The sequence below is a fragment of the Leguminivora glycinivorella genome, chromosome 1, assembly GCF_023078275.1.
Source record: "Leguminivora glycinivorella isolate SPB_JAAS2020 chromosome 1, LegGlyc_1.1, whole genome shotgun sequence".
Taxonomy (NCBI): Eukaryota; Metazoa; Arthropoda; class Insecta; order Lepidoptera; family Tortricidae; genus Leguminivora; species Leguminivora glycinivorella.
The window spans coordinates 25,326,309-25,337,925 of NC_062971.1; the positions used below are offsets into that span (position 1 = coordinate 25,326,309).

At 34.6% G+C, this 11,617-nt stretch overlaps 1 protein-coding gene across 2 annotated transcripts; it reads right to left on the reverse strand.

The window, feature by feature from the left end:
- Window positions 1-477: 477 nt before the first annotated feature.
- LOC125226511 (phosphatidylinositol 3-kinase regulatory subunit gamma) lies at window positions 478-9,805 on the reverse strand. 2 transcript variants are annotated; one of them, XM_048130502.1, is made up of 5 exons: window positions 9,772-9,790; window positions 9,275-9,460; window positions 7,267-7,965; window positions 6,713-7,009; window positions 478-5,292 (listed from the first exon to the last, which is right to left on the reverse strand). In XM_048130502.1, exons 2-5 carry the CDS (start codon window positions 9,352-9,354, stop codon window positions 5,079-5,081), a joined length of 1,290 nt encoding a protein of 429 aa, XP_047986459.1. In that variant the 5' UTR covers window positions 9,355-9,460; window positions 9,772-9,790; the 3' UTR covers window positions 478-5,078. The 2 variants fall into 2 exon arrangements, with proteins under 2 accessions (XP_047986459.1, XP_047986454.1); XM_048130497.1 differs by having other exon boundaries at window positions 9,275-9,805.
- Window positions 9,806-11,617: the final 1,812 nt, after the last annotated feature.

The following is an 11,617-nucleotide window of genomic DNA, read 5'->3' on the forward strand; positions in this document are numbered from 1 at the left end:
AACAACTTTGCCACCTTGTAAAAACAAGTACAACTATTTTTTCAGTACAGATGGTGTTTTTTATACGTACTAATAGTGCGAGAAGTGGTTCATTATGCCAGGTCGAAACTTCGGAGGGCCATCTGTACTGAAAAACGTCGTACGATACACGTGCAAAGGAAATTCGTACTTCCTTTTTTACGCACTTGTATCGTAATGTACTATTTTTAATGTTTATTGACGTGATATGTTCAGTCATGTTCTTATAAAAAACAAAAATACGCAAAAATATTATTAAGGCCACTTCCAGGCTGCGAAACAGCGCCATCTAGTTTTAAGCCTAAAAGGCCCATACAATTCAGGGGTACGCTTTGTCGGTCCCATATTATATCGTGTCGTTGCTTCCAAATAAATACCTAAAGATAAAATAACTGGGTCAACTCAGTATTTTATTATTAGATAGAGCAATCCTCCTACATTTTGAATAAAACAACTGCGGTTGATTTGTTTGTTTATTATTAACACTTATTAAAACATACTACAATTATAATTTTACATAAAATGGCGACTGTAAGGAATAGTTATGTTTGAATGCATCCGATTTGGTTGCTCCTAACTTTAATGGTACCTTATCTTAAAATTTAAAATTCGCCTTTGAGATCAAAAACATCTACTTCACAGAAATGACATCCATCCTGAAACTACTTTTGGACTCTTGTTATGCATAATTATAAGATATGAATACAAAAATAACTCGAATAAATCTCATTATATTAACTTTATAACTTACAATGATAAATAAATTTAAATTACACAATTAAATATGCAACAACGTACAAGTATGCGCCCAGGAGCAACTTTGTCGCCGGACTATTTTGTCTCTCACCTCACACGATCACTTTTTCATACACTGTATGCGAGAGACAAAATAGTTGCTGCGACAAAGTTGCCCGTGGGTACATACCTTAACGCATCTTTCTTTGAATCGGATAAGGTTAGAATACTACGTCGTTAGTAGCACGTACATGTAAAGTCAGAAGCAGATACAGTGACATCAATATTATATTGTGGTTAACAGTCATCGTCTTTATCTCATTGATGCTACGAATTAGAATGGCGACAGCGATATGTCGTATGCATGCTGTTCGTACACCGGAATTCACCAACAAATATACCTAAGACTTTGTACCTGATCACAGTCACACATAATAATAATACGACTTGATTTAGCTTTAAAACTTCCGCAGCGGTATTGAATTGTTGATTATTATCGGCGTTAATAAAATGAATGAAAGTGTGTTATGGTACAAAGAAGACAAGAAATCAAATTGGTTTAAAACAAGTTCTTATTTAACTACCAATATTTCTGCTGCTGATTGTACATTTGATCGTAAGATTAACACGTTCAATGTCGCTAGGCAAGTTCTCTGTTAAGCGTTTTACGCTACAAAGTGGATAAACCACATAATCGGCATCGCTCGTAGCGCGCACCGGCACTGAATGAGTTAATCATGGTCTGAATGTTCCTCTCACTACTCTAACGCGGGCATTTTCTATCCGGACCGGATATGGACCCTATCATGACATGTCGAGTAAAAAAAAGAAATCAGTATGGCCGGCATAGCTCACATAGGTCAATATGTATGGACAATTTCATGTACCTATAAATTATTGAATTGTAAACATAATTTTACACATCTTCAATAGGCCCAGACACTCTTCCAATTAACTCGGTATAATCCTTTATAAGTAATTTCACAGGAAAACTATAAATTAATAAAGTAATCCCGATATATACAAAGTTAATAAATTGCACAAAGTATAGTAAAAAATATATTGCACCTAATACTGTGAAGTGAACATAGTTTTTTTTTACATGACAGATAGGCATTTGTGTTTTATTTATGTGAGTGGGGACAAAACATCTAAGTAGGTCTCCGTAATAAACTACGCAGGATATTATCAGAATAAATACTGTAAATACATAGTTTTCAGAACTCTATATAATGGTTTAGTACGTTTCCCATATAATCATAATTCTCAAGAAGTATATCTTGTGCAGTGGCAGAATATGGTCATTGTGCTAGTTTCCGGCCACATACTCTACTTTTAGCACACAACACGGAGTAGAAATGAATGTAAATAAAATCTACTAACGTTTATATATATTTTGCTTAGTTAGTCAATAATAATTGCAATAAGTGCGGCAAAGAAGGTTTAATACCCAAATTTCGTCAACTGGACGAAAACTAGCACAGTAATCCTACCTAATGTAAAGCGGCAAATACATATTCACGGCGTAACCCGAAAGTTTTTATCCAAGCATTTCTGGGACTAAAAGAAGGAATATAGTTATACTGTATCATCGTCATAATCATTATACATTTTTAATTTGAATTGGTATTACTCTGAAACTAGATAAATTTCACAGAAGTGAACATGACACAAGCCTTTAAACTTTATCAGGAATACACTATTAAAAAAATATTTCAGGTTCCTACAGTTACGCCGTGTATATCCAACCATGTGTTGAGTCGTCTTATAAAGTATGTTTACCATAATCGTGTAAAATATATGAGCGTGCTGTAACCCCTAGACAATTATTGTTTACAAATTCAGTTGTGACCAAATGCACCACTTATAATATTAATGTAAGGCATAAAGATTAAGAGGCCTTCTATTTCCTTTGTAAGAAAAGGGAAAGTGAGGTCAAAGCGGAGGCCCCTACTCCTAGTCTTACGCCGCGTCATTCATGGGCACTTGGTCAGGACGAACTTTCCTGTGGGACTTGTTGATCACGTGACTGGCCTTTCCTATAAGAAGAACTTTGTCTAGTGTGCTTTCCTGTATCGAAATGTAATGCTTTATGAAAATATTTTACACTCATAGCCAAATAGACATGTTTATAGTGTAGAACTCCCATACAAATAAATAAATCCAACGGAATCAATAGAACAATCTAAAATTTGGTAAATTCGACCATGAGGTAAATGACCGTAGCAAGTACAAATTAACTTCACTCGGCTGTGAATGGCTTAAATAAAGCAGGTAGAACAAACAATCTTTCGTTTTTTTAACAATCCTCGTTATGATGACTAAAACTCCAAATAACTATTAATAACTTCAAAGAATCCTTCAATTCGTAATTTTCATCCATTCATTTGTTAAACCTACCTACACTAAAACTACTTAATGCTTACAACCTTAGAATTACCATGATGGTGAATTAGGTGTAACTTTCCAAAGAACCAATGTATGTTTAATTGACAAGAATAGTTTATTCAAATAAGAATAAGCAAGGCGGTTAATTATTCACTCCCACAATTCGCCCCCATTCATGGCTTTTTATAGAGTAACTTTCCAAAGAGAGCTAGAGGCAAACACTGAAGCAACTTGGCCACCATAGATTTTGTAGCCAGCTCTAGAAGCCAGTTGCTTGTTATAGATAAGGACATTCATTCAGAAAAAATATTCTTTACTGTCTAAGTCCATTTGATCCGGACATGCAAAGTAATAAAATATAGTATATCTCTGAAAGACATTTTTGCAAACGTGTATCACATTGATAAATGTTACATTGCTGCGGCATTTATGAGCCAAGTTTCACCAAATTCGCCACACTAAGGAAGAAGTACGATTCATTTCATCATTTTCCTTAAAACAAACTTTTGTTAATGCACATACAGATGAAAACAATTACAAAATTCTATAAATATAATACAGCAACAAGCTTAAACCAATTATATGGAAAAACGCAATATTCTTCCTTTGTTCAAATTACAAAATGTTGATCACAATCCAGATATAAAATGATAATTCTCTTTTATACATACAAATATCCTCTAAAAATCAGTTTCAAATATATGCATGAAATGTTATTAATTACTATCACATGAGTCATCATTCATAAATGGGAGGTTATCAATACGAGCACTATGGCTGCAGACTTAAAGTCGTGAATTGGACTCGATTTCAAAACGCATCCTACCCCAAAACGCAAACAACACACTGCTTCATGCAGAAAAACTCAATAAACATATAATATTTTGCTCTACTTCAAAACCGCGAAAAGTACTTTGCTTCTACATAAAAAATATAATTTCAAGTGCCTTGTAAGTGCCACCAGCAGTGTAAGTGTGCTTGCAGTTGTGACTTGCATCTAATACGCGGTAGCCACAGTAGACAGTAGGCAAACCACGTACAAGATATTTTTTTATAGTTATGAGTTTAGTAATCCTGATATTCATTTGTATGATTTTTTTTATTATGACCAAAAATTTAAAAAACATTGTTGTAGCTGTACGATTACTAGAAGGATTAATGTTGTGGTAGGATGTAGTTTACATTTAGAGGAATCCATTCATATAGTAGGTACTAAATAAGTTTAATGAATTATATCTGCAAATCTATGTGCTTTTATAAATCCCAACCCTAAAAATGACTTTTAACAAATTAATATCACATTAGGAAACACAAATAACAAATCAAGTATTAAATAACATTCAACTTCCAGAGTTCACTGATTTGCACGCATCAACATTTACATGACACATTTTTGGTACTCGCGTTTGTACATTTGGCCGACAGACCTGACAGACGTTCTCCCTAAAGCTACTTACAAGAAGCATGCAACTTAAATATATACTTCATACAATACTTTGTCTGTTCCCTCACGCGCCCTCACACCTCCCAATCAAATTCATCAAAAACTGGACGCAATACAAATTTATACTTTCGTTGTTGATTGGGCCATTCAAATTTTTACATACCCCTTCTTATAGAAGTATCAAGCAATGGAGAATATCACATGATAATATGCATAGTTATTATTACCATCACATAGTTATCATTGCATTTTTAGAAATTATTCAAACTCCATTGAAGAGTATAGCCAAGTTGTTAATCATTTCAAAGACAAAACAACAAGGCTAGTAATACAAAATCTTTGCGGGAACATGAGATCAGTACATCTGTTCATACATACAGGAATGCCTTGAACCTCATGATGCCTTTATCACATGGGCGAAAGATCACACCAGTCATCTATCAATAAATAGAAGACTAGTTTCAGCAAGACTCACATAAAGTATCCTTTGGTACTACTGCCTGGGTCTCTGCTGGTGCGACGCCTGGGACTCCATTTGATGGAATTCTCTGTGCTGGGCGTCCAGGTGTTCACTGTCATGTGACTGTTTCTTCTCTGGCTTGCTAACTAGGTGAGCATTAATGGGGTACTTGAGTGTGGTTCGGAGTTGGTCGTTGTGTTCATCTAGCGAGTTAATGGCGTAATGTAGAACAAGCTCATTTAATGTCCTGAAATAGAATAAAGTGAACCATTAGGTGTATTTAAATAACGGCTTCTTAGCTAATACGTAAATGTTTATATTCTGTAGATTTGTGGCATGCAATTGTAGTTCATTTTAGTTTATATAATTTATGTGTAACTTATAACTTGTATAAGTAAATAAAAGAAATGTATGCTGATTCGAGTCCAGGTATGTAAGTGTATTTGTTCACTAATATTTATCTAAATGTATCTCACAGGATGGACTAGATAACATCCAATTCTTCAAAGCTTAATATGTAGTCAGCTGGGTATTAGATATAGCCGACCCTGATACAAGGATAATACAGTTCATGAGAAATTAAAATGTTTATAATATAAGGATAATGTGTAACCTAAGTTAATATAACACGTTTAAAATTTAATTATTCCAAATAATTTTGATATTGAAGTTTGCTTTTTATGTTATGAAATGAGGCAATTGGGGCACAAGTTTTTGTCAAAAATTACATATTTCGTCCAAGCTTTTATTGTCGACTGCACTTTTCTCTCCACTGGCAGTTTATAGCTACTCATTGGGAGTTCTATGGCTACCTGCTGTCCCCTTCAGCAGATCAGCTCCAATCTCCATTGTATGTAATTTGTAATTTTGCATATGTTTAATATTGGATAAATATATGCAAAATGATGGCTTCATCGAAATATGGCAAGCAGATAAAATGTAACTTTGAAGATTTGACCCTTACAAGGTCAACTGGGATATTTGCGTCTGGTGGAGTAAATGTGGCTATTGAAGATATTTTGGAAACACGTAGAATTATGAATAGGATTATTAGAACTATGATAGACATACAAATTTAAAGTAAGGTGACCATACTTCAAATGTAGACAGTTGCAATAGTTCTAAAATGTTCAGTTCAAAACATATCTTCAAAAGATTTATTCCACCACACAAATAGGCGAATAGCCTGATTGAACTCATACATAGTTACATACATTGCAAATTAATAAAAAACTCATAAAAAGCCTTTCACCTAATCTAGCAAGCCAAGTTCATTCATATAAGCTGAGTTTACACCTGCAAGTTATTACTGCAAGTTTTGAAACAGAGGTATGCAAGAAAGAGATACAGATATTTGCCACTCACCCTTACCCATAGTTACATCTCAAAACTTGCTGGTGTAAACTAAGCTTTACAGCAATTTTTTACAATGGCATGCATTGATTTGAACCATGGGCACAGAATATATAATAGTACAAGTACCATGGGATGGGGCCAAAGTGACTATGACAAAAAAACTTGTAGAGCAAGTTTTTACAATTATTGTACTGCGGCGGTAAGCAGACGAGCCCTGCACGTTTGTGTAAGTGCACTCCCATATAAGTCTCACTGCTGCAATGGCTGATCTTATAAAGAAAAAGATACTAAGACTAGTGTTATAAACTTACTTGTAAACATTATATGGTTCTGCAAAACCATAACCTCTTTCAGTCTTGAATATAATGCAATGATAAACAATATTGTTGCAACAAATCGATAATGCAAGTTGCCCTCCAGAGTTTGGACGTATCAAAAATGTGCCTGTAGGTTTGCCATCCAGAATTTTTTCAGCATGGGCGCGAGTGCAGTTTTCTAGCATCCAACTTTTCATTTCACGATGTGCATATAGCTCTTCTAACTTATGTATGTTATCTTCCTCTAAATTTGTTAAATATTCATCAGTCTTACCACGCCTCTGCAGCCATCTGAAATTATTAATTGTTTATGTGAGAAACCTGTATATTGACAGATAAATATATGTTTACTGTTGTTTTGGCGTCAAGGAGTTATAAACCCCCTCTTGCACACATGACAGAAGATATAATACTAGAATTGTATTTATTGCATGTAACTCAGCCCCACCTAGGCAAATATTACATAGTAATAAAAAAGAATAGATAAGAATAGAAATAAAGTTTCTGGCTTTTAGGGAAAAAGTAAAATACAATTCAAGTCAACTTACATTTTGTGCAGATCTTTTTTCTTGAACAGGTCTACTATTTGTGGCTTCAGCTGAGTTATCTCTCTCTCAAGTTTCAAATTTTCTTTGACAGTAACTCGAAGTAAATTGTGCAGATCGTAACTGGCTTGCTTCAAGCTGTTGACTCTTGAAATTAACTGCTTATTATTTTGTATTAGATCTGTTTTTTCATGTGGTTGTGCCTTAGACTGCATTTCATCTTGATATCGGAGATGTTCCTCACAAACTTTAACAGTCTCATTGAATGCATCTAGAGCTTGCTTCTTTGCTTTAACTTCCTCCCTCAATCTCATGTATTTGTCAGAACATTCATCAAAATTCCTTGTTTTAAGGACATATTGTTTATGTATGTTTTTATATTCAGCTTCAAGTGTTTCTTCACTGTCATTTTCACCCCCATCATTTTCTTGGGATCGCAACAAAGGGTACATGAGAGTGATATCCAGGTTGCGGTTGCAGTGTGCAAGGGAACACTGTGTGTAGAATCTAACAAGTTCCACAACGGAAGCAAACTGGAATGGTTCACAGAATCCATAGCGACCATCTTGATAGTAAATCTTTATCAATTTGTTGGTACCTCCTTTGCGGACAGTCAATGTGTATCCACTGCCCTTATTTGACGCATTGCGTACTAGGAAAGTTCCATCTGGGGTGTCTCTGAGTTTTTCATTGGCCTCATCTCTGTAATTAATAATAGAAGTACATTACTGAAAGGTGTATTAAAGAATTTAAAGACAATAGTAAATTTTGGAGAAGAATTATAATGCAATAAAAAATAAATTGACGCAATAGAATAAATAATCTTTCAATAATTAATTTAAGTATTAAACACCAAACACGGAAACAAATCATATTTTAAGTTTTTCAATTGGTGAATGAACATTGTAAATTGATATTCAGACTCTTTCTTAAAAAATAATCACTAAATGACTAACTCTAGAAATTCTTGTGCAATTTCAAATTAACCCTAGCTAATCAGCAGGTCATAACAAGCGGTTGCCATGCTATTTCTATAGAAGTAATTGAATTAACATTTCATGCAGTGCATTGTGCAACACTAGAAAATCAACATTTGTAAATTATCTGCGCTGACACAAAAATGTTAAATCAAGCAAGTATTAATTCAATTCAATTCAATTCAAAATATCTTTATTCATGTAGGCCTAGTTACAAGCTCTTATGAATAGTTCATTACATATATATTATGATCTAATAAAAATGAAACAGATAAGTATCTAGAACATGTGTCCAATCTCAAGTATTAACCTATAAAAAGAAGACCTTAACCTATAAGAACTCTTCTGGCATTCTAGTTAGAAGAAAATAGTCAGTTCCTACATTTTAAGGAACAAATTGTTTTTATTTATTTAAATGATAGATATAGGTGATGTTGTGTATTTATGTTGTGTGACTGTATAAATAATATAGCTTTTATTTAATATAATTCACTGTATTTGGAAGACTTATAACTGAATTTAACCCTTTTTATGATTAGATAGGGATCCATGCCTGGGAATTTCAATCTATGTCTGTTTTAATATGTCAAGGTCAGTTTTTCAATAACCAAATTTGACTGGTCACACTTGAAGGGTTAAACATATTAAAATAAAATGAATTAACACAACTACCTAAAAGCTTGTACATTTTGTTTTATCATTAATTTTACATCATTTGTACATATTTAAAATTGAATATATAATAATTGTACAATTTTGTTGCTTGTAACATAATATAAAATACATATTTCGTGTACAATTTACACAGAAAATTATAGGTGAGTGATATCCAAAAGGAAATACAATACTTACAATAAGTTCAAATGAATAGGTTATTAGTAGGAAATATAATAGGTATTGAATTTAATAAACAGGAATGTAATGTATACATATATAATAATTATATGTATATAATAATGTATACTGAAAAGGTAAATTATGTTATAATAAGATTATTTTAAGTCATACTAATATGATCTTTAATGAAAACTTACCTTGTGATGTCACCCCAATACCATTCACAGTTTTCGAGGCATTCTTCGGGTGGCTGCGGAGGGGCGCCTATTTCAACCATTATTTCATTATAAGCACCAAATTACTCAAACTACTGAACTGCACTCAATAAACCCGATGTCTAACCAGATTCCGGCTACTGCTATTAGCACTACTTCCGCCTAAACCTAACCAAACGGTCAACAAATGCACTTTATAAACATTATTAAAACTAGTAAGATCGTTCATAGAACATTAACACTTCAGTTGTAAGTCATGGGTCAGAAGAACTTAGGAGACACATAAAACGGAGCAATTTAGTTCACAAAGGAAATGGGCGAGAGCAAATGACAGTTACTAGGGCACATTGTTCATCGTTTCCTGGAGGTAACTACCACTCGCGGTGACATAAAATTTGGATTAAACGTTAAAGCAGTTGTAACAAAAGTAAAGACATGGAATTCTAATGATATATCAAAATTATAAAACTTGCAAGTACTAAAACTCAGTCTGCTGTGTCTCTGTCCGCCATATTTCAATGCTTCTATACCTATCTATACTTTGATGATCTACCTATATCGTTCATAGACAAAATTTCTTATGCTTTATAGGCCGGCAACAGACAGTCTGAAAAATTCATAATCTGAATTTGGATTTGTATGCAACCTGTCAGTTCAAACTGACACTGACAGATCTGTGGTACATCTTTTCTAAGCACAGAGAACCTCCTATAGAGTAGAAATCTTGTATATTTTGTTCGCGATACGAGTCACCAGTGTTTGGGGTGCGAGGAGCGGGCGGGGAATGTGTTAAGCGCGCTGTGATTGGCCGTTTCAAGGACGGCGGGCAGTCGCGCCAGATGAAAAGGGACAGAAGTATGACTGTCCCTCTACTGACGCGTAAGTGGCCAATGTAAGTTGACCTATGCCGGCTCTGAATAAATTATAAATATGACTTATTTGTGGAATGTAATGCCGTCTGTTTTTAAATTTGAGCTTCTTATTACCTTTCCACACCATTTCGCACTACAGGTGGACATCTTTAAGGCATCAAAATACCCTTTTCCAATTTTTTAGTGCGAAAAACACGCGCTGCTTTCGGGTCTGTTACTTGGTCGATACTGATCGGGCACGGCGAGCGCCCGCGCTTATATCAGTGCAAATACTAGGAAGGCTGGCGACCGCGAGTCGTCTTGTAATGGATGTCTATAGGGGTTGGTCTGTGTTTCTAAGATTATGAATTTTTAAGACTGTCTGTGGCGTGCCTTACACATTAACCCAAAAAACGTCGCAGATATGGCCGGCAACAGACAGTCTTAATTTTCATAATCTTAAAAAATCATAATCTTATAAAATAAGATTGACTGCCTTGCCACACACATTCTTAAAATTCAAATTATTCGCAATCTGTCAGATCAATCTGAAAAAAAATCATAATCTTAAAAATTGGTTGTCTGTAAAGTCGGTATACGGACGGTAGTTTAAGGCCGGCAACAGACGAGTCTTAATTTTCATAATCTTAAAAAAAAATTGTAGGCAAACTGACACTGACAGATCTGTCAGTGTCAGTTTGAACTGTCAATTTGCATACAAATTTTTTGACGTGATAACGTCTAATAACTCGTTACTACGGGCAGCATGCACGAAAAAGATGACGTCATTGTCCCGTTTCCCAATATAGCTTAAGCGCCATCTATTGGCGCGCGTAGGAACTAAGCGGCTGATCGATGCGCTCGGTATGGTTGTAGCGTGTGGCCTGAGTAAAGCACCACAGCTGCGACAGATGGCGCGCCCGTGTTTATTGCGAAAAAGATGACGTCATTGTCCCGTTCGTTCCGCAAGGACCGCAAGCGAGAGCAAGTGGTTTGTGTATGGACGGACGCACAAACTACTAAGAAGATACTACGTATCAGACAAACATCTTCCATACTTGAACTTTAGTCGTTAAGTATCTGTGGTCGTGCTATGTCGATACTGACGTTTGTTTTTTTTTTTAATGAAAATGGCGGGAATAATCGTGAAATTTGAATTGTTTGCTCACCAGAAAGCGGGAAATTCAAAGTTCAATTCTGCTCAAATTTCAATATCAGGCTACTTTCAAAGGGGAAAGCTATTTAAGTTCACCCAGAATACTTCCAGATAAACTTAAACAACTTTTGAAATGAAAACACCACATATAAACACAATCATTTATTTCTAAACCTTTTTTTATATTTTCTGAAAGCCTGTGCTTGCATTTGAGGCAAGTTTTTCATGGTCAGTCGTGACACATCAGTGCCTTTTAAAATTTTATTTATAGTATTGCACCAGTTGAAGATCGACAATGTCAGAGATACATATAAAAAC